Below are 27,635 nucleotides of genomic sequence, written 5' to 3' on the forward strand. Positions count from 1 at the left end.
GTGGCTGGGGTAGGGCAGCAGGCATCGGAGGCAGAGGAGCTGACAGTGAAGGCACATCAGCTGTTAGCTGGGCAGGGTCGTGCGCTGGTGAGGGGTCTCTCAAAGATGTGGCTGGGCTTGGGACGGCGGCGTATGGCAGAGAGGGTGGCACAGAAGGATGCATCCAAGGCGGTGCAGGAATCGGCTGTATTGGTGTTGTCTGTGGACTCAGCGGTGGCGGCGGAGGGATGTTTGGGGGCTGCAGATGCGTGGGTGCCGTGTGCTGGTGCCTTGGTGGTGGCGTGGCGGGCCGAGCTGCGGGAGGGATTATTTGCGGAGAGGCTGCAGCTGGGGCTGTCGGAGCAGGAACTGGCCGGGCTGGCGGCGCGGATGGATACAGTTCTGGAATTGCGAATATCGGCTCTGGTGGCGGCGGCGACGGCGGCCGTGCAGCTTGGCATGGGGGCGGCGGGCACAGGGATGCCGGCTGGGGCTGCACCGTGGCAGGCGGCGGGAGCAGCGTGGCAGGGCACAGGGATGCCGGCTGGGGCTGCACCGTGGCAGGCGGCGGGTCGGGACCGGGAGGCTGTGTCAGAGCCGCGGCAAAGGCTGCGGGGGGCGGAGGCGGGGCGTGCTGGTTCCGGGGAAGCGGCAACTGCGCATGCGCGGGCTACCCCAGCGGTTCCGCGTGATGCGGGACAATGGCTCACGTGCTAGGCAGGGCTTGCCTGTCTGTGTCCATCAGCGCCGCAGCCGGGACTGGGGGCGCGGGGGGCAGCGCGGCCGCGGGCGGGAACGGGGCATCGGCGGTGGCAAGAAGCGGCGGGGCGACTCCACGCAGCAGCTCGGATGCAGGGGGCCGCGGCGGAGCCGGCACGGCCCGGGACGGAACGGCGAGCAGCGGCGGCGCGGCGAACAACGGAGGCGCTCCGGGGGGACCGGGGGCGGGAGGCTGGGCTGCCGCTGCGGGCGCGGAGGGAGGCACGGCTCTGGGCGCGGCGGCCGCAAACGTAGGGGTCCGTGTGGGCATGAGCGGAGCCGCTGGGGCGGCGGGACCGGGGGGTCGGGCCGGAGCGGCGGCGGGAAGGGGGGAGGGCGCCGTTTCCAACACGGGAACAGCCGCGGCGAGTACCGGGGCTGGCGGCGGGCGGTGCGCCGGGGCACCGGCCGCAGCTGGGGCTGCGGTGTTCAGCGCAGCTTCTACGAGGTCCCGCGCAGCAGCGCCGGGACAAGGGAGCTCTGCCGGAACACCGGGGCTCGGAAACCTCGGCGGTACACCGTGACAGGGGAACCGCGCCGGAACGCCTGGACCCGGGAACCGCGTAGGAGCCCCGAGGGGGACAAAGGGAGCAGCGGGCACGTGCATAGGGGGCGCTGGGGGAGGGGAAGCGGCGTGGCGCCGTGGGGAACACGTGGTGGTTGAGGCCGCGGCCAGGGGAGCTGGGACGACAGCAGCTGGCAGAGACGTGCGTGGGCAGGGGCAAGCGGCCGGCCCGGCGGGACTTAAAGGGGCTGATAGGGGCGCAGGGACGGCGGTGGGCGGGCTCGCTGGGGCAGAAGTGAGGAGGGGGACTGCGGCAACGCCGGTGGAACCGGGGGCCGACACCGCGGGAGCCGGGGCAGCAGGGAGCAGCGGGATGGCGCGGATCGGGGTGGAGGGGGGGGTAGTGGGGGCAGGTGCGGTGCCAGGGGCCGCGGGGAGAGGGGACGGGGCGGCAGGGGCTAGCGGGATGGTGGGTACCGGAGCCACGAGGTTCGGCTGGAAGGCGGTGGGCGTGTCCTGCTGCAAACTCGCGGCGGGAACGGCGTTCTTCAAAGCAGCTACCGCGGGTCGCTCGTTCGCAGCAAGAATTTCTACAAGTGCTCTGCAGGCTGGGACGAGCTCACCGGCCGCGAAATCACGGCGGGAAATGTTATTAAAGAGCTTATTTCCGACTGTGTCCCAAAATTCTTTGGTGAATACAGCTGACCGGTCAACGTTTGGGAAATTAATCAAAGTCCATTCTAAGAGGTTTTTTAGCTATTCTTTTGGTAACTTACTTTGACTAGAGTACAATAAATGCTTTAGTTGCTTATAAAGATATTTATCACCGGTAGAGTGTGATTGCCCCATTATTGATTTTTTCTTTCTCACCTGTGTGTCGCCAAAGCAGGGTCCTTAGCTCAAACGGCGTGGAGTGTTGGCCGGGCACTCCCGTCGGCGTGGACGCTGCTTCACGTCCCTCCTCAGAGCACCGGCTTTGGCTTGCCGTGCTCGGGACGTCCCACTCAGAGCTGTAGTGCGGGCGGTGCTTTCAGCAACACTCGCGTGTGCTCTGACACGTAGCAGATTCCCTCAGCAGAGCTCCGGCACGCCGCTGCCAGCAACGGCGAGACAGGGCTCGAGGGTAGCTACGCAAATCCTCAGGAGAGCTCCAAGGAGCCGCTGCTCAGCGGCGGCCCCGTGCTCGAGGACTGCCAGGTAGATTCTCCTGAGAGCTCGCGGAGGCTGCTACGGCAGTAACAGCTTCCCGTGCTCCAGGTGTACCTCGGCAGATTTTAAGAGCTCCAGCTATGGCGCTGCGCTGCAGCCCTAAGCTGTGCTCGCGACACTTTCAGGTGGCTAAAACTGGTTATTTAGTTACCGTCCATGGAGCAATCTCCTACGGGTGGAAAAGGCTGGATCCGTCGTTCATCCACGGCTGGGCGCCAATTGAAGGAGAGTTTCCGTGACGGTAGAATTGGCGACAAAGTATCTCAATAAGCAATGAGCAGGGGTAACACGTGGTTTATTGTGAAGGCCTTGCTTGTAGCTGCTAGGCACAGCTAAAGCAGGCCAGGAGAGCAGGAACAGCGAACCGAGCCGAGAGAGAGACAGAGCCCCGAATCCCGTACATTAAATATCTTTCTAAGTTGAAGAGTATGAGTTGGACCAACCAATCTAATACAAGATGACAACATATACAGCCAATAGAAATGTCCCACCACCCAAGGCAAGCAGAAGGGGATTGTTTAATCAAGGGAGCTGGCCCTCAGCTTAGCAGAAGTATATTGTTTAATCAAGGGGGCTGGCCCTCAGCTTAGCAGGTCGTTGTTCACAAGCTGATGGCCCTGCACCCCACACCCTAAATCTCAAAGCATGCTTTCATTTCTATCTCGCTTGTTGAACTCAGACTCCCAGAATCTAAACCACTATATTTGTAAGGTCTTTCTACTTCATCCTTCCCAACACTGTACCATGTGTAACTTTTTTCCTCCTTGGAGGAAGTGCACTTGGTAAAATCATGTTCTGCTACTACTACTACTACTACAATACCTTTATCAGCTGTAGTTACTCCCCTGTGTATCTGCCATTACCCCACCTAGAGAATCTGGGATTTTTTTCAGTCAATCAGCTAAAAAAAACCCACCAAGAAATCACTTGGACAGACTGCAACAGTTGTTTTGGGCACAAAAGCTTTTTTGGGGTCTTGTCTAAAGAGGGTTGAGAAATAAAAAGCTAGAAACAATCCAATGGCTCTCAGTTTTATTAACTAAGCATTTTTTAATATACAAACAATAACATATTTCATATTATTAAATAATTGTGCAAAACATTTACATATAGCAGGAGGGGAACACATGATAGCCTATACTTCCTTTAGATTCTTGCAATTATTTTAATACATTTACAAACTTTAAATACAGATCAAAATCAGCAATATTGTATAATGACTCTTCAAAGGCTAACCAAACACCGGCATAAGACTAATTTACGTGATGGTGCAATTGTATTTTTCCAGTTGAAATGTTGCAGGAAATACACTTAATGAGGGCTCTGTCACACAAACAAGCAATAGGTACATCACAGGAGTGTGAAAGCTGAATGCTTACCATAGAGGTAACTGTGACAGATCTAAAGGTCTGACTGTTAAAAGTCCTGGAGTACTAATGCTTCAGGTAAACTTTTAACAAGATATAGTAATATTTCAACTTTGGAACAAAGTTTCACAGAAATTATGCATGTTCCTTCCCCTTAGTGTGGAGTTTTAAAAATTACAAAAATTGAATGTTCCTGTTTGCAGGTTGATATAGATCAGGTATGCATACATGTCACCAAGTATTTTTAACTTTATTATTTGAACAAAATACCAAAATGCATAATGTGAGACAAACTGGCATTAGAAATATGTAGGGGGAAACTCACCTTCTTAGATTTTTTGGTTTTGGCTCCTACTTGTTCTAAGCAACCATACTCCACACCTACTTTTAACTTTACAGCTAAAGCATTTTTACAAAAGCTGAACAGACTCATGCTAGTAAATAAATTACACGCTGCAGCAAATAGAGCAGTGCCCACTTACCACTACAGAGATTTAAGAATACCACATATTGGTTTAACATCCATTTTCACTCATTTTGTCATTAAGACTTACATTATATTTGGGTCAACCAAAAAAACCCAAAGAGATTTATAAAATTTTACAACAATTAAACAGTAATGTTTAATTCTACAAATGAATAAAGTCAACTACTGCAGCTCAATATAACAGGACTAACAGCAATGAAATAATGTATAATTTACTATATTACTGACATGTAATTTTTACAAAATCATGAAATAATTTAACTGACATCCCATAAAGCATTTGGGTTTTGATTTATGAATTTAAAGTTACACACTTTTAAGTGACAAATTATGTGAAAGTAATATAGCTGAAGATGAAAGATAAGGAAATCAGAACTCCCAGAGAATGCTCTGGCCCCAGTAAAGCACTAAAATCTACTGCTCAACTCTTATCAACTGCAGTAGTCCATGATTACACCTTAACACTCCCCCCCCCATCTAGAATCGATTTTTCATGGATTTTATTAAAATATAGTTTCTAGAACTGTTCTTTTACATATTTAAAAGCATTTAAATACCATGCTCTAAAATAGAGCATTTATACAAAGTCTTATATTTACAATATAGACAGTTATGATCAGGTGTTAATAAGATCAACTCTTCCATGTAAGAAGAAATCCAAGCTTATGCACTGAAGATTAATGAATGTGTCAGTGTTTTGAACTGTCTTGTAAACATACCTGAAAACAGGTGTGGATGACCAAATTATCACTTAAAGTAGTTGATCAGGAAAGACTACATCACAGAAAAGTTTCATTACCTCTAAGAAGGACTAAACAAGCACAAAATTTGCAGGTTATTTCCACAAGGCTACTCTGCCAATTTTGTAACTATGCATGAGAGATGCCAATAGCTTCTCAGAATAAGACCATTTGCCTTTGAAGTGCCTTAGGGAAATTGTATGCTGGGTTTGTATTCTCACAGCATCCCCATTGTTTAAAAAGGAATTCTTCCATCAGTAAAACAAAGGTTAGTGAAAATTAAAATGACAGGACAAATCCAACAAAAATGGATATCTCCATAAGCCACCCAGCACTTCATACAGAAATCTCTGTTGAGTTTTCCATATTAGAAAACATCAAAATCACCTACTAACCCTCTCTTAAAATAGCTTATCTTTATAAATGGAGAAAAATGGAACAAACATTTTTCTGCATACAAATATTTAATTCCATGCAAGATGGAAAGCATGAGTGCACAATAAGCTTCATCTTATACCTAAATAATTTATAAATTAATTGGTTAGAATAAAATAGGGTCTATAGCAATTACTGTTACATTTTAAACACATGCAGATGAGTCAACAGCAACATTTTTACATAAAGTTTAGTGCAAGAATGTATCTGCTTAATAAATAGACTGAAAATACCTATGAAATGCTTTGTGTACACACAGTATTGGTGCACATCATAACCTGGTTCTGAAAAATTGTCCCTGTTTGTCTATAAACTACAAGTGCCCATTTTAAATAAAAAAAATCCATAATTACTCATGGGCTACTTCCCTGTGACACATGGTGCCACAAACATTGTAGTGAAAATGTAATACTGAAGTTAATCTAGAGATTATTTTTTATACACAGTTTTTATACAATCAAGAAAAAGAGATACAATTTGTATCAACAAACAAAAGGTCATTTCTGGTTATTTGAGGCATTGCTCTCAGCTGCTTATACCATGCAAGAGAAGAGAATAAGAATTAATTTCAAATTAAAAATATGAAATGCTTTTGAAAACTGGTCAAGAGTTAAATCTGTTTTCCCCCAGCTATTATAAGTCTGAATTATTTTTCCCCACTAACAGAGATAATAACCAACTAATTAAAACTTACTTTTAAACACCAAGGGTAAGTACAGAATCACCTTCAATTTACTTAATTTCAAATACATAATGACATAGTCATTATATACATCAGCTGTACCAACACAAGAATATTTATCCTGTGTGAAATGATACAGTTATCAAACGTCAGTAAATTAACTGTAGTTGCACCCATAATTGTGGTTTCTTGTTGGTTCATTTGGTGGGGTTTTTATGGGACAGGAACCTATTTTGCACATGATAAAGAGCCCACAAGATATTTTGAATCAAACCAACCACAACAGTAATACAAGTGGAGAAAATGATAAACTTTGTTTCTCAGACAGATAACTAGAAAGCAGCATGCAAGCCATTATCAAAACACCAGAAACAACCCTGACTGCAGCCTCACGTTCTGTGTGTTTCACAGTAAGAAACATTTAGGCAGTGCCACACCTTCTCATGAAGAAACAAAAGGCCATAAACCAGGCCTTCTCAACTTTCATGAAAAAACTACAGTAGAAGTCAACAAGTCCTAGCTCGAGACATGTCGAGCTAGTCATGGTTCAAAATGTTGAAATATACAGTGGATTCAAAAAAGGCCATACAGTCAGTGCAGCTTAAAAAAAAACCCAATAAACGCCTCTTTTGGAGACATTTAGCTACAAAGGTTCCCACCTTGAGCAAGATACCAGTTGCGCAAACAATGCCACAAAATTATCTCACTTGCTGAAACAGGAACTTTAAAAGCCTTCCCGAGGCAAATGCACACCTTTGCGTGAATCTGAAGAGCAAAAACCAGGACAGCTTTGCCACAAACCCAAACTGGAGCATCTCTTTTCAAGAAGCAGCCTTACCCCTCCACCCTTTTTGAAGCTGATGTTGTATAGCCACCTTGAATGTCAGGCTCACTCAAATGGCATCCTTGCTCCCAGAGGAAGGGCTGCAGGTTGTGATGAACTTCCATGTTAACATCCAGTTTTTGCTGCTTCAAGTTGAGTAATCCAGTTTACATAATACTAACCATTTATTTTCAGCTGGTCTAGTCATTTGGGCCAGCAGCTGCTTACTGCACGTTTGAGAGGAGATTCTGGAGAGAAGATACAGTTAAAGTTTCAGTTTACTGAATGGCATTTATGCCTTTACATTCCTTAATGTTTTAGTCCTAATTTAATAAAGTATTTGGCTTCTGCTGGATTGAGACAACATATTGAACAATGTAATAGTTATTCAAACTCTTGAGGAACAGTTCTGAAATTTAGGTGCCAACAACCATGTTGACATTGAAAAACTGAAAAAAAGTTTTTTCTTTTATAAACAACTTTAATTTTTAGCAAATTTACTTTTTCTTCAGTACTTAAGATGCCAGTAGGCAGTATCAAATGACAAAGCTGAAACCCTAAAAGTCATCTGGGTGTGTATAGAGCATACTTTTAGAGGCCGATTAGGTATTTATAAGCAAATTCTAAGTGTACACTAATACATGCAATATAATTGCTAACACTAATTTTGTAGTAACAGCTTTGAGACACTGACATTACAGTTCTTAGTGAGCTATCCATGCAGCAAGGTATGCATTTCCTATAAAATACTATTAGAAATCCCTATATTTAAAATCTTAAAATTTGCAATACAATCAACTTTTATATAGTGCCTCAGCACATATATGAATGCTACTGTGTATAGAATTTTATACTGTCTTAGAAAAGATTTACAATAGATTGGCCTTTTCCTTCATGTAAGTTTTCCTCTGGGTCCTATGTGCTGTACAGGTTCATTTATCCAAAAGAGGCTGTACTGCTCTAACGCCCTGTTCTTAATTTGGCAACAATCATAGCTGCCAGCTGTTGTGCATCTGTCACGTGGGGATTCTTTTCCATCACAGACAGGACAACACTTGGAGGGAAAATATTGCAGAGGTTCTTGTATGTTTGATACTGATGTTCTGGTATGATATGAGGTTCCTGTGGCTCACCACATATCCCAATCCAGGGATTTCTCCAGAGTTGCTCCATCTTCTCAGGCATGCTTCTTACCATGACAGGTTCATAACATGGCTGCATGAGGTTGTTACTCAGTGGATATGAGTGGTAAGTGTAAGAGTCTGATGCACACGGTAATGGATCCCAGCTGGCATGCTGCTCTCGACAAAGAGGTGGTCGTCTCTGCCTTGTAGGGTTACTTTCATAAAGCCGTGAGTCAGAAATACTGTCCATTCTTGTCATCACCAAGGCACGGCTTGGTTGTACAGTTGATGGATGAACATTTTGAGGCACAGGGTATTCTCCTGGACAACTGGACCGTGCTCCAACAATGGGATGCTGGGCATGTAGGCCTAAGTGGGAAACTGACTGTTTCCGAAGGGATTGCTTAGGCTCTTCAGTTCTGTAACTCTGACCTCTATTTAAGGCTTCATGGTAACCATGAGGGAAAGGCTGAAGACGATTTTTCGATGGCAGTCTGTGGCTCTTCACATTGTCTTCTGGACTGGCATCTGCTATACCCAGATACAAGTCATTGTAAGAGGAATAAGAATCATTACTTGTATGGCTTAAGCAATTATCAGGACAGGGGCTTGAGTTTCTAGAATACATCCCCTGGTCCATATCAGCCCCGTAATAATCTGAGTTACGGATACTACTTATGCTTAAGTTGGAGAAATCACTGAGTAAGGAGTAATAGCCATGGTCCCCCAGTGACTCATATTTGGGATACTGGCCAACATAGCTAACTGAGGTGCCATGGCTATTGGTGACTAGTATAGGAGGATATTGCAAACTGGACATATGTTCCAGTGAGGATTTCTGATGTATGAACTGTGAGGAACCTGGCACCGGACTGCTTGCAGAACGAGTATTTAATGCACCAGCTGCATGGCTTTTTGGTGGAGGGAGCGTTGGTACACTTAATGCAGAAACCAGAGATGGGACAGAGCTGGCCTCGGACTTCCGGGCTGCTGATAACTTTTCCACAGGCTCCACAGCTACTGACCTAATGCTTGGATCTGACTGACGTTTTGGGGCAATGTGTTTCACTTCAGAACTGATTTCTCCTTTGGAGCTGGATGGCCCTGTGCCACATTTGGCCAAGGCTCCCTCACTCATAGTTTTCACAGCAGATAATTTGGCACTTATTCGAAGCTCATCCGCTACTGACCTTTGAGGCTGGTTTGCACGTTCTGGGTGGTAATATTTACATTTGTGCCCATAGGTGCACTTTTTACCTGGAAGAAAAAGGTTTTCAGGTTAAATAAATCAAAAACTCATTAACACCACCAGCTGCTATCTTTTTTCTTTATATCTGAATTTCACCCCTTTTCAATAGTAGTATTTCTATATTAAACCCCTAAGGAATAATTATGTATTTGATATATACAGACAGTCACAGACTCTGCTGCCTGTATCCATGTCTATCTGCATCAAAGGCAAGACATACCATTTTTTTTCCTACTGGCTCATGATTTCAATAATGACAACATACACACAGTGCTATATAAAACAAATCAGCTTTAACACAGTTTTATTAATTACGAATCTCCTCCCTCGAATACAAAGCAGAATAAAATAACAAAAAGCTGTATTACCCACAAGGTGTATCTGCTAATCTTTAATTTTCTGCTACACTGTTTTTATAAATATGTGTATGAAGGGTATAAAAGTGCTTGGATAACAATATGAAAAGTAGTACTTTTTTTGTTCTGGTAATGACAAGATGTTAATTAATTGCTTGCTTCACCTACCTTTAAATGCAACAAATCAATCTGACTTGGGCACTTACCATAAGGACACGGTTGTTTCTTATGTTCAGGAATAACTGGCCTTTTTCTTAAGAAATTTTCAAGGCTTGGACCATGGCGTCCTAAAGGATCATCTGGAGGCATAAATCTAAGGGAAGAGAAATGAAACATGATCAGTTTTTCCTCAGAATGCTGAATTAGCAAATTCACTTACTTTTGGAGAAAAAACCCATACTTGTCATTCACAAAAGAATACATTAGCAGCCGCTCCTCTATGAACTTCTTCCATTCTGGTTTTTCATTTTGAAGATCCCGATAGTTATCATTTGACACAATGATGCCATCTGAGTCGAAAGCAAGTTTTACTATGAATCGATCATCATAGCAAACAACTCTTCTTCCCTGAACTCTTCGAGACGGGGTGAAAACAAGAATTTTTTCTTTCTCCAATTTATGTAAGATTTCTTGATCTGTAAAACAATTTTAGTTGAGCAGCTTTTTAAAAAGTTTTAAAAGAAAGAAATGCAACCTTTGTATTAGGAAAATTCTTGCCTTTTTTGTCTGACAAAGTATACCGCAATTATATTTATACACAGTCCTCATTATGACTGAAAAACACCTAGATGTGGATTTTATTTCTGAGGTTTCAAAGCACTGAGTAAACATTCAGTATGTGAGCTTTATAACCACTCTGTAGCTATGTACCTTTACTCAGTCTTCCTGAACACATCAGGAATTCAGGTGTTACTGTATTACAATAGCCTTGTTAGCCTAGAGTAAAATGCAAGGACTTTGTACGGGTCAAAACATATGCTGCCTTTTCAGTGTTCAAGGTAATCCTACTAACTGAGTCCCTGGCCTGTTACTACTTCTTTTATGTTCACCCAGCAAATAACACTCAGTTCCCGTATGCTCAATAACATTTGTGAATGGGAAAATTTCAACTATTGCTTCTCAAAAGTGTTGAAACTATCCAATAATGCTACAAACCCCACATCATTGTTTACACATGCAGATATTTAAATGCTTGTTTCCTCACCAGTGAAACTGTTGTGTTTTCAAACAAACAGTCGAGTGCAACATGATCATCACCACATCCAGAGCCCAGTACTGGGACCCATCAGAAACACGACAATAATTTTCATTTTTAACCAAGGAGTCAAAGAAAATCATGATGTTACCTGTAATTGGTGCATCAGGTCGAGATTGTTCTTTTCTCCATGCAGGTACAAACACAGTGATATCTTTATGTCCTTTTTCCAGAAACCAATCAACAGCTAGTTGAATTCCCCGGCAGGAAAATCCTTGTTTGTTCCCATGGCTGAAGAACATGCAAGTTTTAGAAACAGCAAGGACAAAAGTTACCTTTGGTTTTGGGTTTTGTTGTGGTGGTTTGGTTGTTTTTTTCTTCTAAAGCTGCCATGGTCAAAGGATAAAAGGAAAACAAATTCTGTAAAGTTTTATTAGGCCTCCTTACATAATTGGAAAAAGACAACTGTACAGAGATATTCAGTCATCAGATTACAGCAACCCTACTACTTAAAAAGTCTATAAATGGTGAAATTTCACTATCCCCAGAGCAAAAGCAAGTAAACAAAGTTTTTCAGTTTTTTTCATTTTATTAGCTGACCTAAGAAAAAAGATCACTTTCCCTGACAAACTGAGCTCACCTTAAGTAGCACCATAAAATACTATCGCAAAAAGAGGAATGAACAATGCTGACTGCCATGGGTGATAAGTGCTTTTAAACATCTATATTAATAAAATCTTTTCCTCTGATACTAAATGTTCTGCATTTTTATTAGAACTTTTTATAGGAAAGAAATAATTGTGTCAAAGTTGTTTAAGTCCCAACCCCATCAAAAATTTGTTTTCTGAAACACAAAGGAGTCTCTAAAATAGCACACAATTCAAATAAAAGAGTTTAATTTTTAAAAAGGCCTAAGAAGTTTCTGCAAGGGAAAGGAGGAATTTTTAAGAGGTTTGATAGAAACCAAGGAAAAGCTTAATTATTAAACTTATTCAATCTCTATCTGCATCATCTATAATTGCAATATTTTTAAGCAGGAGAACTGCATAAGCCTTACACTTTTCAGATATTCTCAGTCTGCAGAACAGATTTTGCATAATTAGGAGACTTCCATCATATTAAAATTGTCTTTAAAATCCATAAAATCCTATGGATTATCATTCAAAATTTCACCTCAAAGTTGCTGTTGTTATTGTTATTATTGTAGAATGACATCACAGATTACTGGACTATGTTTTCCTGGGCTCAAAACATAACAGAAAGTAACACCGAAGCAGACTAAAGGCAGACAGGTCTAATGTCTTCTCTTTGATTATGGATCACCAGCATAGTCTAAATCCTCAGAACTTAAATAACTAATACGGAAGCCACAATGTTCCTTGCAGTGATTTCACATTTGCTTGTCTCTGTTAAATTCAGTGCAGTGGTCTGAGTGTTTACTTTTTTGTCTCTGAGAAAGGATCAGGAGAAAAGCAAAGTAGGCTTAAACTTAAAGGTATATAGATTTATTAATATACACTAAAAGAAAAAAAAAGAGAATCAAAATGAAACTTTTAAAACACTCCTCCTCCCCCTACAAGTGTTCACTCTCCTACTAACAACATAAAGAAACAAAAATTAGAACTTTTAGTCAGTTACTATTCATAAAATACTTTTTCATCAGTTCATTTGGAGAAAGAAGTCTCTTTAGTTTACTATGGAATTTCCCCCACTGATAACTTAGAACAATTTTCTTGTGGGTTTTAACTGTCATAAAAACAGCCGCCTGGGAACCTGCTTTGTGAAGTCTCTCCCATCGGCAGCCTTCTCGAGCTGCATATGGCTTATGGATGCTTTGGCGTGTCATATTAAAGATAAGCAACTCTAAAGGTAAAGGATTTCTTCATCTTATGGAACAGAGATTTCTTCTTCACTGGCACAGAGGGCTTCTAATCTCATCTCTTTCTGTTCAAATATCTCATAGGATCACAGGATTACAGTTACTAGTTCAATATTCACTCAGTCAATCACAGATACCTTTGCTCAAATCCACAAATTTGAATAATCATCTCCCCAAAATGTATATTTTTCCCATGGTTTAAAGGGATATTCTAGCATAGTACAGTCTGTTACTACGGCTCACAGAAGACTTTCAGTCTAGGCATCTTCTCATCTCTTCCATCTAAGGGGTAACTCTTCCTTCACTGACTTTGATATCTTCATATTGTCCCTTTATATGTCCCCAATTTGGCCTTTTCTCTCACTTAGAGAAGTGTTAGGGCTTTGGAAGTTTCATCTGTGCAAGGAAAAAGTTAATATCTTGCCCAGGGCCTGTGGTGGTCACATGATCTCTGCCAGGCAGCAGCCTCCCACACCAAGGGATGTCAGAGCGGCCTAGCTGGTGGATGCCTCCTGCCTACCCCTCAATGACAATCAGGGCAGGCCCGACCTAACCCAAGCCTGGAGCTGCTATCAGGGGCCCGGCAGACATCTTTGTCCTGGCCAAGGGATGGGAGGGGAAAGGCCTTAAAGTTAGCTAGATGTTAAGCTGTAGCCTCCCCTTCCCCCCCCCCCAGCAGCTGATGAGGCCTGGGGGCACAGCCAGGCCAGGGCCAGGTCCCCACAACAGGGAGGAGCGCTGGGCCTGGCCGGCCTGGGCTGCTCCACCTGCTCCTCTGGCTGGAAGGGAAAAAAGGCAGGCTTGGACACAGTCAGGGCTTTATATGTGTTTCCCCAAAGTTGCATCCAGCTTCTTCAATGGTTAAACAATATGTCAGTATTTAAGAATTAGCTTCTGATGTCCCTGTCTTTTCCAAAACAATTCCAAGGTCCTCACAGGGAAAAAAAACCAAGCTGTGTTAACCCATGACATTCCTAAAAGCATGTTCCTTAAATTTTTATACATTTCAGATTTTACAGAACTTAATATTCTTTAAAACTTTCAGATGCATATGCATTTTGTTATGAGTCGGACTTGATGATCCTTATGGGTCCCTTATAACTTGAGATAGTCTTATGGTCCTATAAATATTGCATCAGATCTGAACTATGAAATAGTCAGAGTACACACCCTTTTTTCTCCAGTTGCTGCCTGCCACATTATTCTCAGAACTAACTCAAGCAGCAGAGATTTCAAATACAACAGGCACAGAAAAAAAAAAAGAAAAAAGTTAAATCCAGTTTTGGCAATGATGCTTTACAGAAATATCTTATGGATTGATGTAACCACAACGCGACACTGGAAATTTCTGTATATAAAATACAGGATTTGAAGGGTTTATGTATTTGAAGTCAGCATACTGAACACACCTATAAAAACCTGAATTTTCTTAATAGACTGAAAAAATAATAATTCATATCACAAGTTCTTCTAGAGCAGAAGACCAATACTAAAACCAATACTAAAAGAAGTCTATTGTATGAACACTACCTGAAGAAATCTTGGTATCACTGATCACTAAATAGACTTTAAATAACTCCCTCATAAAAAAAATCATACTTAATGATAAACAAATCATTGGCTAGCTCAACTCTACTCTACAGACACGTTCAAAAGTGGCACAGGACCGGTATCTCTTTGGTTAGTGTTGACCTACACAGCCAAGTGTACATAGAATATCCTGAGTCAGAAGGGACCCACAAGGATCATCAAAATCCAACTCCTGGCCCCATGCAGTACACCCCAAGAATCCCACCATGTGCCTGAGAGTGTTGTGCAAACATTTCTTGAGTTTGGACAGGCTGGGTTCTGTGACCATTGCCCTGAGAGCCTGTTCCAGTGCTCAACCACTCTCTGGGTGAAAAACCTTTTTCTAATATCCAGTCTAAACCTCCTCTGACTGAGCTTCATGCCATTTTCTCAAGTCCTGTCACTGGTCACAAGAGTGAAGAGATTGGTACCTGCCCTTCCACTTCCCCTCGTGAAGATGTTGAAGAACACAATGAGGGCTGACCTTTGTCTCCTCCAGGCTGAATAAACCAAGTGGCTTCAGCCACTCCTCATAAGGCTTCCCCTCCAGACTCTCCCCCATCCTCATGGCCCTCCTTTGGATGCCCAAAACTGCACTCAGTACTAGAGGTGGAGCAGGCAGCATAGCTGTGCAGGTCAGCAGGTTTAGCTCATGCATTATCCCTGTTCTGACACAGCTAAATTGCTTTGAATACTCAGCAGGCTCAACCATCAAGAGCTCAAATACCATGAATTCACTGCATTTCATTACCATACACTGCATGTCACTTTAGAAAGAACCAAGTTTTCCTACGCTACTTGGTTACTTTCCTTTAATGTCCAGAAACAATTTTCAGTATTGTTCAAGGACTTCAACATACCAAACCCATCCACACAAAAGCACACTACAAATAGATTGCTTGAACAAAAGATTTGAGGTGAGAACTTGGATTTAAGACGAGGGCAAGGGAACTGGAATATGGATTACATATAAAGGAGTAACGGCATAATTAAAAGCCTAGACTAAAGAGTCCATAAAATAGATGTATTATCAGTGTAATAGTCTCCATGACTTAAAATGACTTTGCCATCAATATTGTTTTTTTCTTAAATATTTTAGTGATTTATTATTTTCAAATATTGTGACAGGGAGACCCACCTCATAGCAACATTGCTTCCATCAATGACAATTGGCCTCAAGTTATCACTGTTATCCACCACTTCATCTTCCAGTGACAATTCAGGGCTTGCTATTTCCTTTGGGCAAGGGCCTCTTGGCACCAGAGCACCAGTGGTAGTGCTGGCAATGCTTTGTCCCTCTGATTCACTTTTGTTGCCAAGTCTCACAAGCTCTGCAAGAACATCATTGATGAGCGCATCTGCTCCCAACTTATTCAGTACAGCCTGGATCTGATCTCCTGCATACCCGAGCTTTAAAGCAAAATCCATTTTAGCTTGGTATTCCTTGTCCAAATTTGTTTTGCATTCATCTAACTTCAAGTCTTGTGTGATACTGCTCTCTGAAAAACTTGGGCGATCCAGACATGGGGACCGGCAGAGTGGCCAATACGGTTTGGTGGAAACCTCCTTTTCTCTCCACTGAGTACTGCTTCTGAAGTATGGTTGCTCAGGCTCACTTTCTGAGCTTGTCCATTCCTCAGATTCAGCACTGCATTCCCCCACATCTTGTTCCACATTTCTGTCTTCTCTGGAGTGCCTCTTCTCCATTTTCAACTTCCCTACCATAGACCAGGCCGTCATCACGTTCAACTTCCAGCCAGAGCGCTCAGTTCTCTTTCATTTCCAAAGCCACCAGGAATTCATACTCAATTGCATCATGTTGGCCAATTAAAAGTTTACACCAGGCTGGGGCTAATTTGCCTTGCTTACTGTATTCTGGCATAAGCAACATCAACATGAAGTTCCTTTAAAAAAAAAAAAAGAAAAAAAATTAAGAATTAGGTTTTGATCAATTCTGCAAAATATTCAGTTACAATGATTTTGTCAGTAGATGTCCCCAGTCATTCACATTTCTATGTAAACTGATTATAATAAAGCATATAATTACACTGTCTCTGTAATCACAAATAAAACTCTCCCTCCCTCCCTCAGTTACTCTACCTACAAAAAAAAAGGACAATCCCCACACAATAAATGTAGAGCTGGAATGAATGGATTATCTCAGTTATATCTGAAGTTAATAAAACAGAAAAGGGTGAGCCACCATTTCCACTTGAAACCCATCTTCTACTGCAAGAATAGCCTGTCTACACTAGGAACAACTGTGCAGTGTTCCAGTAGACATAAAATTTAACACAAACCATTTCAGCCTCTTTCAGTAAGGATTTACTATCAGAACCAACAAGTTCGCCTAGCAAAAGTATCTTCCGGAAAACAAATGTGTTGGCTTGGAAAGACAGGAATCTGTCAGGAAAAACTGGAGTTTCTCTTGGAATGGAGAAGGCAAAAACCCCCTCCCTCCAAATTATTACAATTTTGCAGTTAGGAACTCTCAGGCAAAAATATGGGAATAGGAATAAATGTTGTTTGCTAGGAATATTTAAAAATACAAATGCAGTAGTACAAAAAACAAACAAACAAACAAAAAACAAACAAGCAAACAAACAAAAGTCCTAGAGAACCCTGACAGAGACAGAGATACGACCTGACACCCTGTTGTCAGGGTGTTGGAAGCAGTCCAAATAAGTCTTCCTGGAGTAACAGGTGTTGTTCTGTGAAGTAGAGATGGTCCTGTAGAAAAAAACAAATAAACAAACAACAACAAAACCAAAAAACAAACAAACAAAAAAAAAAGTCCAGTGCTGGCAAGATGGGTCAGGTCTTCCTCTGAGAATTCAGAGGAAAAACCAGCTCTCTTGGTGTTTGGGATTGCTGGTTTTATCCCGGTGGAAAGGCTTTGGCTCCTCCCACTGGGTGGAGCATCTCACAATGGAATGAAGTAATGTTATCAGGCATGTGAGAGGCCTTAAATGGCCCATTCACAGGTGATAACCCTCAGAGGAGGATAGGTGGAGGAAGAGATAAGAAGGCACTGCCATATCTGGTGTTATCAGGTGTCCCATTAACAGAAGGCATCTGCCCTCTTTCCACCCCTAGAGTTACAAGAGATAAAGAATAATATCTCCCAACCAGTTATAACAAATGAAAATAGAATACACATTTTTGGTTACATTTTTCAACCCAAGACAACAAAACAGACATTTAACAAAATAATATAAGCCATAAAAGAAAATTAAAAGCGTCACCAGTGTGCATATAAGTCAAAGCTTATTCATTTTAAGTTTTCATATCCTTTTGGTTTTAGGTTAATAAGATGCAGAAAATCATAGAACCTAATATACCACTCAGAGAATCATAGAATGGCCTCTTCATCATTTGTGAGAGGTCATCCCTAATTCCTTTGGGACAATTCACAGATGTTTCCCTGCTGCTTCCTAGAGTGCTGGTGTGTCCTGGTTCCTCTCTGACACTCAGAAGCACATCCCTTCCCCTGATGAATTTAGTTCAAGTCTCTGCTAGTAAGTCTTAGAAAGGTTTCTTTCTTGACTATTTCCCTACATTAAATGGTGGGTTTCTGTTGCCTATGGGAATATTTCAGAGAACAACAGGTCTAGAAGAGTGATAAAATTTGATAAGCAAAACCATAAAAATGTCAAAGGATCTCTGAGACAGGTCCATATTGGCCTAACAACAACCAAACTCCCTAAAATTTTCTCAAAGTGAAACTAAGATTATTAACCTGCAGAACCTTTCTACAGTAATATATAATTACCATAAACAGGCAAAACAGTAACATTCTACCAGACTGCACTCCAATTTATGCAAACAAAAATGTACACACATGCAGAGACAGCTGCTCAAAAGCCTATTTTCCTTAGGAAAATGCTAATCACTTGTACCTAAAAAAAAGCCTAAAAGGTCAGTTTTTCAGTCAATCAACACTATTTTTTAATAAAGAAGAACCATACTTTTTTGTATTTTCATATATTCATATTATATTTATATTTTGTCAGCCTGGAGAGGAGGGTCAGGGACACCTTATCACTCTACAACTGCCTGAAAGGAGGCTGTAGCCAGGTGGGGGTTAGTCTTTTCTCCTAGGCAACCAGGATTAGGACAAGAGGAAATGGCCTCAAGATGTGCCAGGGGAGGTTTAGGTTGGACATCAGGAAGGATTTCTTCACAGAAAGGGTTGTCAAGCATTGTATTTGACTGTCTAGGGAGGCAGTGGAGTCACCATGCATGGAGGTGTTCAAAAAACAACCAGATGTGGCACTCAGTGCTCTGGTCTATTTGACAAGGTAGGGACTGGTCAAAGGTTGGACTCAATGATCCTGGAGGTTTTTTCCCAACCTAAAGGATTCTGAGACAGTCCAAGTCCTTTATGCCACATGAAATAAAAACACAGTTTCCTTGCATTTGAATGGCAATTCCAGTCTTGATTAGTTAGGTTTAAGTTAGACTTTAAAAACTGCTGTTTTTTCATGTTATTTATTCAAAGAGTATCTCTCTAAATACTTAGGTATTATTTTTACAGTACTCTCTATTTTCATTCCAAGTGATTTTTCTCTCACATAGCACTAATAGCAGTATATTTACAACCCAAGTACTTGCCAACATAGATGCATTAATAGCTTAACCTGGAATGGATTTTAATTAGGTCTCATACATAACCTTGTACCTTGCCAACACTAAAAAAAAAAAAAAAAAAAAAAAAGGTTATATAAAAATGATTATAAAGAAGGCTAAAAAACAAGGTTATCAGCACACGGCACTCGCAGCTTACAAAATATTGCAATGAAGGAACGCTCTACAATACACGTGGCAAGACTAATTTTTTTTCAATTATTAAGACTACTGCTTTGGCACTGGACAAAGAACAGCATGATTCTGTTCATCCAAGTTTAAAGAGCTCCATTCTTCTTTCCCAGTTATCTCTCTAAGCACAATGTCACAAGAATTTGGCTTTGGTTAAATTTATCATCTTGAAACCTCCATTCTCTCCCCTGATCCCTACAATGCCTTTGATGCCTCCCCAGACTGTCCAAGTCATATGCAATCACAAAACACTTTTTCCTTGCGTCCCTCAACTGTGTCCCACATTCCCTCTGTCTGTGAGATGGCCCAGGCAGCCCCAGGCTCATGATGATTGGTGTCACCCGCACAGCACAGGGCTGGAGGCTCTCTATGACAGCCCCCAGAGAAGCCTGTGCTGGGCTACCATTTCTCTATGTTACTGGAGTTCTCGTGCTGGCCATTGTAATCCCAAGCTCCTTTTTGGTTCTGAAGATAAGTTTATATCACACACTGTTATCAGTTTATTACAAACATTTCAGGCAAGATGCATTTTTATTACTATGGGTAGATAAATATCTGCATTTCTGCTACTTGAACTTCTTAGGGTAATTTGTTACAAGTCATTCTTTACAATGTTTTCCATACAGGTGATTGAACTGTGACTCAGAAGACAATCAAATTATATTCTAGCATCATAATAAGAGATGAGAAAAGGTTCAAACAGCAAAAGCATGATATACAAAAAAAATATTGCAGTTCTTAAATATAAAATTAAATATTACATATTATACACATTTCTCAAATATCATGTTGTGCCCAAACATTGTCATTTTAGCTTTATTTGAAAAATGATTTAATAAAGTGCAAAATGCAAAATTACAATGTAAAGAACTCAACATCTGAAATGATGTACCCTTGTTATGGAGTTTAAAGCCTATCTTTGTTTCTAGTAACTGAACAGAGCACACATTTCATGCAGTGCTCTTAAATCTTCAAACTTCTGCTAGAGCTATATGTATTGAATTTCTTTTCTAACAATAACTTTATGGCTTAATATTTTTTAATTGGCCAAATCACCACTAAATTTTTCTACAAAAAAAAGAAGTGATAGTCTGCATGTAATATACATAATTTGTATATATACAGTCTGAAAGAAAATACATGCAACAATAGAAAACTTTTTTTTTTTTTAATAAAAGACTATTTGGTAGTTTGCATATTCCACACCCAAAACAACTCCTGGATATTAATATTCCTCCTGTTTCCCACTTTAAGTGACAAATTCCGTAATTCCTTTGATACATGTGAAAACAACCACCACAATTATAGCCACATCTCCAAGAGTACTTCTAGTCAGCAGGAACATATTTATGCAATTAACTCACTGGCATTTAGACTAAAAAAATCCCAGGAGCAACAACAGTATAGTTTGTTTGTTTATTTGTTTTTCCACACTGCACTTCTCAGAAATTCAAATGTCATCTTGCAGAGTACTTGACAATAACCAAATTTCTTTCCTTTCTGATCTATATTATTTAGTAGTGGTAGTACAGTTGTACCTAGGGATCTCTATCAGTTTTAAGTCTATTCTGACCATATAGTCCCTTGCACAATGAATATACAATCTAGAATTATGATGACAGGCTGGAATATCAGAAAAACCACATAGAACAGTTTGGTACTTTTTGTCCAGACATCTTTAGAATGTAGTACTTTCTGGGCACACTGGGAGTTTATGTGGGGAAAAAATCCACTAATTAGCAGTTCATAGAACAACCCTTGTGAATAATTTTCCACTCTTTTCTTTTCTTCCTGCTTATACTGAATGCTTGTTGTGGGTTGAGAAATGTAACCAAAAATGTGTATTCTTTTTTTATCTGTTGAAGTTGGTTGGAAGATATTGTTCCTTATCTCTTGTAACTCTAGGGGTGGAAAGAGGGCAGATGCCTTCTGTTAATGGGACACCTGATAACACCAGATAAGGCAGTGCCTTCTTATCTCTTCCTCCACCTATCCTCCTCTGAGCGATATCACCTGTGAATGGGCCATTTAAGGCCTCTCACATGCCTGATAACATTACTTCATTCCACTGTGAGATGCTCCACCCAGTGGGAGGAGCCAAAGCCTTTCCACCAGGATAAAACCAGCAATCCCAAACACATAGCCTGTTTCCACTGGATTCCCAGAGGATAATTGGACCTTTTCTTGAGGATCATCTCTACTTCAACAGAGCCACAACTGTCACTCCAGGAGGACTTACTTCAGGATGCTTCCAACACCCTGACCAACAGGGTTTCAGGTTTGCATTCTGACTCTGTCAGTGGTCCTTTGTACTACTGCATTTATTTTATTTTAATTTAACTTAATTATTTTATTTTTCAAATTTTTCTATACATTTTTTATTTATTTCTTATTTATTTCTATACATTTCTTATTTATTTTTATTTATTTCTATATAGTTCTTTATATATTTCTTATATTTTTTTATTTATTTCTTATTTAATTCTATATATATTTCTTATCCTTTCGTACCCTCTCTTTTCGTACCCTCTTTTCGTACCCAGGTAGACAAAACAAATCCTTTCCTGCTGAGGACCAAGGACAACTTTCAAGCCCAAAAGCATAAACAATGGTGGACTGAAGGGAGGAACAAGAAGTATGAGACTTCACAACCTGAAGCTGTAATTGGACAATTAAACCCCAATATGCAAATGGACCAAAACTTATAAAAATGTAAGATCTCATGACCGGGGGGGGCATTTTGTGGCCATTCTTAGTCCACCCTGGGTGCAGCCTAGGTCAAGTCCCTGTCCTGCCCAAGGTGGATCCTGGAGGCCTTTCAATAAATACCTTCTTTATTCTCTAGCTCTGTCTAGTCTCTGTTTCAAGTCAGCCTTCCAACGTATCACTAGAAATACTCTATTCTAAGACTGTTCATTTCAGCAGGACCAATAGAAACTCAGGTAAAAGAATGGATTGAACAGCTTCTTTTGGTCCCTTATGGCACTGCCTTTCCATCATCTCAGAGTGCTCTGAGCCATGCCCTTCAAAGGTGCAATTATATGATACACACATCTACTTTGAAGAACAAACTTTAAATGAAATATTTTATCAATTCCTTTCACCAACTTTTAAGCATTTTTACTTTTATCCTGTCATTGCAGATACTAAAATGCAAAATTAAAACAAAGAACACCAACTTGTGTATTTTCTCAAATATCTCTCTCACCTGGATAAGAAACACTTAATAATGATTCTATACTATTTATTTTAAGGAAAGATAGGTTGGTTTGTTTTCCCTTGTGTACTTTTGAGATACATTTAGCTAATCAGTAGGATTTTTTTCAAATAACTCCCCAAGGAAAAAAAATCTAACTGAAAAATGACATATGAAATGGTAACATCTAGGGGAGTTCCACATGCACAGCAGGGAATAAATATTGCAAATTTCTCCTTTTGTATTTCTTAAATTGTCTCAACAAACCAAACTAAACCAAATAAACAACTTGACAATCATTAAAAAACCAGGTGTGGTTTTTATTAAGAAAATTAAGTTATTCCCTCCATGGCTTCAGCATGAATTTTAATGCCTTAGTGTCTCTCTGCAATCTATTTCACTAACTTATCAGTAGCATGCACCTATGTGTAGAAGGTATCTTTCTGGAAGGAGGCTGTTCTAAACAACAGCCAAGCCTTTGATTACTGTGGCTGTTTCTACATGATCAGAAGCTGACTGAAGTACACAAAGGCATCTATCCAAACTAATTTTCATGTCACCAGTTCTGACAGGAAAAGCAACACAGACCTCAACAGCAATTGGGTGAACTTATCATGGTCCCAGGTTGCTTGTTCTACAAATGAAACCAAATCTATCGCCTTCACAACTAAACAATTGATCAGGCTGGCATACATATCTACAGCTACGCCTCATGATTAGAGTGTAGACAGTATATAAGCCTACTAACAGAAAAGCTGACAACTTCTTTGTTACACACGCACCAGCTATTGTCTAAAGAGTCCAAACCCATGGAACCAATATAAATAAGCAGAGACAAAGAGAAAGAGAAGACTTAAAAATTATTTTAAATAGTGTTCAGGGACACTACAATCAACAGGACCTCTAGCATTGTACTGTGCTACAGCACAGACCAGTGGTTACTCTAAACTCTGAAGTACTTGCCAGGTACATTTTTCTGAGCTTTAAGAACTTCCCCAACACGACTAATTGCCATTTTAAAGCCATTGTGATTCGAGCCTGCAGTGCACATACACAAAACCCCAACAAACCAACCAGCACCACAATGCACTGCACACATCTTCAGGAATGTGACAGAACAGCATTTGTTAGGCAGTAGTTATTGTCAGAGGACACAGACCAGGCGCAGCTCAAGATGCATAAATGGTCCCAGATTTTGGATTAGCCCTTGATTTTGAAAACTGCATTTCTACAGTGCTTATGAAGAAGGTAACACAGCTAAACATCAGTGTTTTCATGGCACTGAAGACACAATTATCTTGTATTCTTATCTCAGGAGCAGCACAGATATTACACATTGCTGCCTGCTTTGAATATCTTCTGAGGTAGTGAACTATTTTATCTACTAAGAAAGTGCTCAAATATGAGTCACAAATAAAAACAGTAACTTTTTCTCATTCTAATTATACACTTAGGTAGTAGACATCAACTGGGACAGATTCACAACTGAAGAAAAACAGAGAAATATGCTAAAATTAACATTTGAGTATTTCAGAATGGATTAAAAAATTGGAAGAGTTGTGCTGCATGACATTATTGATACTGTTTAGGTTTTGCCTTTTTTTCTACGTTCTCTGTATTCTTCACACATATTTGTAGCTCTGTAGCCTATTGTATTAGTGACTAGTTTTCCCAGTACTTTTCCATGGCCTTTCCTTAAGCAGAAAGACAAAACAAATTCCAGAGCTCCAAGCCCCAGGAGGTACAAGACCCCTATCCTGTCTTGGTTCTTCCTGGGAACCAAGGCCGAGAACAACTCTTCCAGATACATTCTCATGGACAAAGTACAACTAGTGCTGAAAGGGGGGCTCTAGAGAAGGCGCTTGACCGGGGGGGGGGAGAATCGCATCACCGCTTGCCCTCCTAATTGGTGCTTTTTTGCTTTTTATCAATTATGCTAATTTCCTAAAACCTATAAAAATGTACTCACCCCTGGGCGGGGTGGGCTTTTGTAGACATCTTTCCATAACTGCCTCTGAAGGCCTTCAAATAAAAATCCCCTTTTATATTACCTCCTTACTAAAATTATCTCAAGTTTCATTTCCAGTTTGGGCAAAAGGCAACATTATAGGCAATTATCTCTTGTCCTTAATAAAATGGCAAAGAGCTGGAAATTAGTAGCATTTTGGCTGTGTGTATGCACACCTTGAACTACTAGATTTTCATACTTATGATTATTTTAAATAGAGGTAACAGGAATACCTTACAGGTTACATATGCATATCATAATAACAAATATGTTGCAGTTCAACAGGAATTAATCACTGTCATCAATTTATTTTTTGAATGTTAATTATTTTCACTACATAACAAATGTGGTAGCTTAGTATATTTAATTTTCATTTGCCGTGTCAAATGTTGCATGACTGTAGGAAAATAGGACAAAATAGGCCTTTTAGAAAATTTTCTTATTTAAATTGGCCATTTGGAAATTAAAGTGACTCCAAAATTTGGTGCTTTTAGAAAATGACAATATTCACAATTTGTAGTCACAGTTTAAAACTATTTCACATAGTTTCATTAAGACTGTCCTAAGAGCTTCTATACTTAGCCAACAACACTCATATAAGCATCAAATCAGTGAAGATCTATAGCATATATATTCTGATATAGCTTCCATAAAAAGTCCAAAATACATATAAGTGAAGGAAAAGAGGTATATAAGGCTTTAAAAGCAGCTATTGTTTGATAAAAATGTTTGACATTACCAGTGCTTACAATACTGTGCTTGCTGAGGAGTGAGGAATCTTATTTAAAAGGAATACTTTAATTTTAAGATGCTTAAAATGAATACATGTTCAAATAGTTCTTGTACTTTTTAGTCTAATAAATTAGATATGGTCTAAATTAAGATCTGAGCACAGATCCGCAGCTCATTTATACATTTAGAAATGTATAGTAGTATTCACAGATTATGTGCTAAGTCAAGCAGCATTTTTAACAGAAGTGTTAAAATGGCAGATCAGGCTTTTCAGTCCTTTGATAATTAGAGCTATATAAATGACAGCATTTTGATTCCGTTTAATGATTTTTTTTCTTATCTTACTATGCAATGTCAGTCTCAACACATTCCTGGGAAGTCTCAACACTGTCATTTTGATGAACGGAGAAACCTTAAATTTACACAAATCAAAAGCCTAATATTGTATAGTCTTTTATCAAGTGAAACTCAGTACAATGTCAAGAAAAATATTTTACTTTTTCTACTTATGGCTTCTCTGAAATAAAGCACTAATATACATTAAATCTAAAGTACTAGCTGTTTACACCAGCCGTAAACACCTTGTCCTTAAAATTAATATTGAAACAGCATCTAAAAAATAGCCTGCTAGCTATGGTTAGTAATAAATTTTATTTAGAAGCTTCCTCTTTTCTGAGTCAATTCAGACAAAGTATTTTAAAAGATAAACAAATTTGCCATTTCTGTTTCCCCATCTGTCTCCCTCCCTTAACCATCTTTGGAGAAGAACAATAAGGAATGTGACTTAGCATTCTTCTATTACAGAGGCAAAGGACAAAGGAATTTTTTCAGTGTTGACTCACCAGTTAAATGTAATTGTTACCACCACCCAACCCTGAAGGGGATGTTCTTCCTTGACAAATGCCAATGGAACACTTGTAATAGTAAGAAAAGGTCAGTTGTGCAGAGAGGGCTGAATTTCAGGAATTCATACACCAGAATATAGAGAACTGGAAATTACTTTAGAAATACCACTAGGCTTTACCTTTCTGATCTATAGTCTATATTGTAGTTCTTGTCTACACTGAACAGTGATGGAAAAACCCCACCATATGCACACAGAAATAAATACAGATAGATAGATATGCCCATATATGCATATACATGTAAGTTCTAATTCTGTCAGTGTATCACTCAATATGTTTCACAGATCAGTTCAGAAAAATGAAATAGAGCTCTTCCTTCCCAAATGCTGCAAACACTTAAAAGTTTGGATGTTCTCCTTCCTCACCAAGCTCTAGCCCACTGCTCCTGAAATCCTTTTACCACAGTTGGCTCAGTTTAAGAAAGTTATGAATGCTGTTTGAAAACTACGGAAATGCAGGGCACTGCCAGTGATGCAAAGTAAGCCCCTGAGTTAGCAGATCAAGCAATTTTCAAACATCATGAGAATATCATTGAGTGGGTATTGAAAAACTAGATTCATGAAATCATGCCATGGACTCTTCACCAAAACACCTAATTAACTAGAACCTACTTGTTCATGGCTCTCCCTAGATGTATGAAGAAGCTAATGGGCTCATCATGACAGCTGGAAAAGAGATTGGGTGGGAATTTTTTCAGGGAGGAATTAGTTTGTTTCTTAAACATAGATCAAGCTTACAGTGCACCTCAAAAAAAATAATTGCACCTGTGAAGCAGGGAACAACATCCTGCAACACAAGGGCAAGAAAGACCCATCATGACAAACAAAAATGTATAAGCATTGTCATGCAAGAAAGTAATTGTGCAAGTACCACCCTAAGAACCCAAGTTTCTCACTTTCCTTTTCAACACTGCCAAATGCAAGTTATTGGTGTTTGGCTGGATTATTGAACAGGAATCAGAGAGTGACAGTATCCTTCAGCAATGACAAGACATTCAGCTGAATAAGATTCAGTCCTTACTTCCCAGACTGTGAAAAGTAATGAGCACAACTCTGCCTTTATATGGTCTTTTTATTTCAGGAAAATCAGATTAAATACTGCATTTCTAGTGATCATGACTTTAAAAAAATCTAACCCAACAACCTTAAGAAGCACATCCCATATTTGCAACTGAGTTGTTACACATTTCAAATTTAGATTTTTTTTTGGGGGGGGGGAGCTGACCTGGATGAAAACTTCCTCATTCAGCTTAGCAGAAAGTGTACTGAGTTACTATGCTACTATGCTCAACCTCCTGATAACAAGCAAGAAACTAAACAGAAAAGCAGAGTACTTTGCTGCATCAGAAATAAGACCTCAATGAAGGTGCTCAGAACTTCATTTTATTTTTCTAACTCTGCTCAAACTGTGGATTTGTATATCACAAACACTAGGTGTTGGCTCTGCAAGATTGACAAGAGTATGACTAAACATTTGTGGCACCTTTTATAAAGGGTTCAAAAATTAACCTAGAGACCTTTTAGAAAATGTCAGGAACAGAAAAACATTAAGCTACCAACAAACACCAGGGAAATGAGAACAAGCATTTTGATTAGCTATAGGTTGGAGAAATCATGGC

The 27,635-nt window shown here is 40.3% G+C and overlaps 2 protein-coding genes across 4 annotated transcripts in view; both read right to left on the reverse strand.

Moving 5' to 3' along the window:
* Positions 1-678: 678 nt before the first annotated feature.
* LOC134565224 (basic proline-rich protein-like) lies at positions 679-2,610 on the reverse strand. Its single transcript, XM_063424720.1, has 2 exons — positions 2,604-2,610; positions 679-1,983 (listed from the first exon to the last, which is right to left on the reverse strand). Exons 1-2 carry the CDS (start codon positions 2,608-2,610, stop codon positions 686-688), a joined length of 1,305 nt encoding a protein of 434 aa, XP_063280790.1. The 3' UTR covers positions 679-685.
* Positions 2,611-3,469: 859 nt separating this feature from the next.
* LOC134565237 (probable ribonuclease ZC3H12B) overlaps positions 3,470-27,635 on the reverse strand; it is a 31,446-nt gene continuing 7,280 nt past the window's right edge. The window contains exons 2-6 of one of the 3 annotated variants that reach the window (XM_063424733.1): positions 15,497-16,262; positions 11,062-11,201; positions 10,116-10,350; positions 9,922-10,028; positions 3,470-9,367 (exon numbers count right to left, since the gene is read on the reverse strand). In XM_063424733.1, coding sequence (XP_063280803.1) covers positions 7,947-9,367; positions 9,922-10,028; positions 10,116-10,350; positions 11,062-11,201; positions 15,497-16,098 — 2,505 coding nt within the window. In that variant the 5' untranslated portion in view covers positions 16,099-16,262 and the 3' untranslated portion in view covers positions 3,470-7,946. Of the gene's footprint in view, positions 9,368-9,921; positions 10,029-10,115; positions 10,351-11,061; positions 11,202-15,496; positions 18,316-27,635 lie in introns of those variants that run through there. The other 2 variants (XM_063424735.1, XM_063424734.1) reach the window with 2 other exon arrangements.

Source organism: Prinia subflava, assembly GCF_021018805.1.
Source record: "Prinia subflava isolate CZ2003 ecotype Zambia chromosome W unlocalized genomic scaffold, Cam_Psub_1.2 scaffold_41_NEW, whole genome shotgun sequence".
Classification (NCBI taxonomy): Eukaryota; Metazoa; Chordata; class Aves; order Passeriformes; family Cisticolidae; genus Prinia; species Prinia subflava.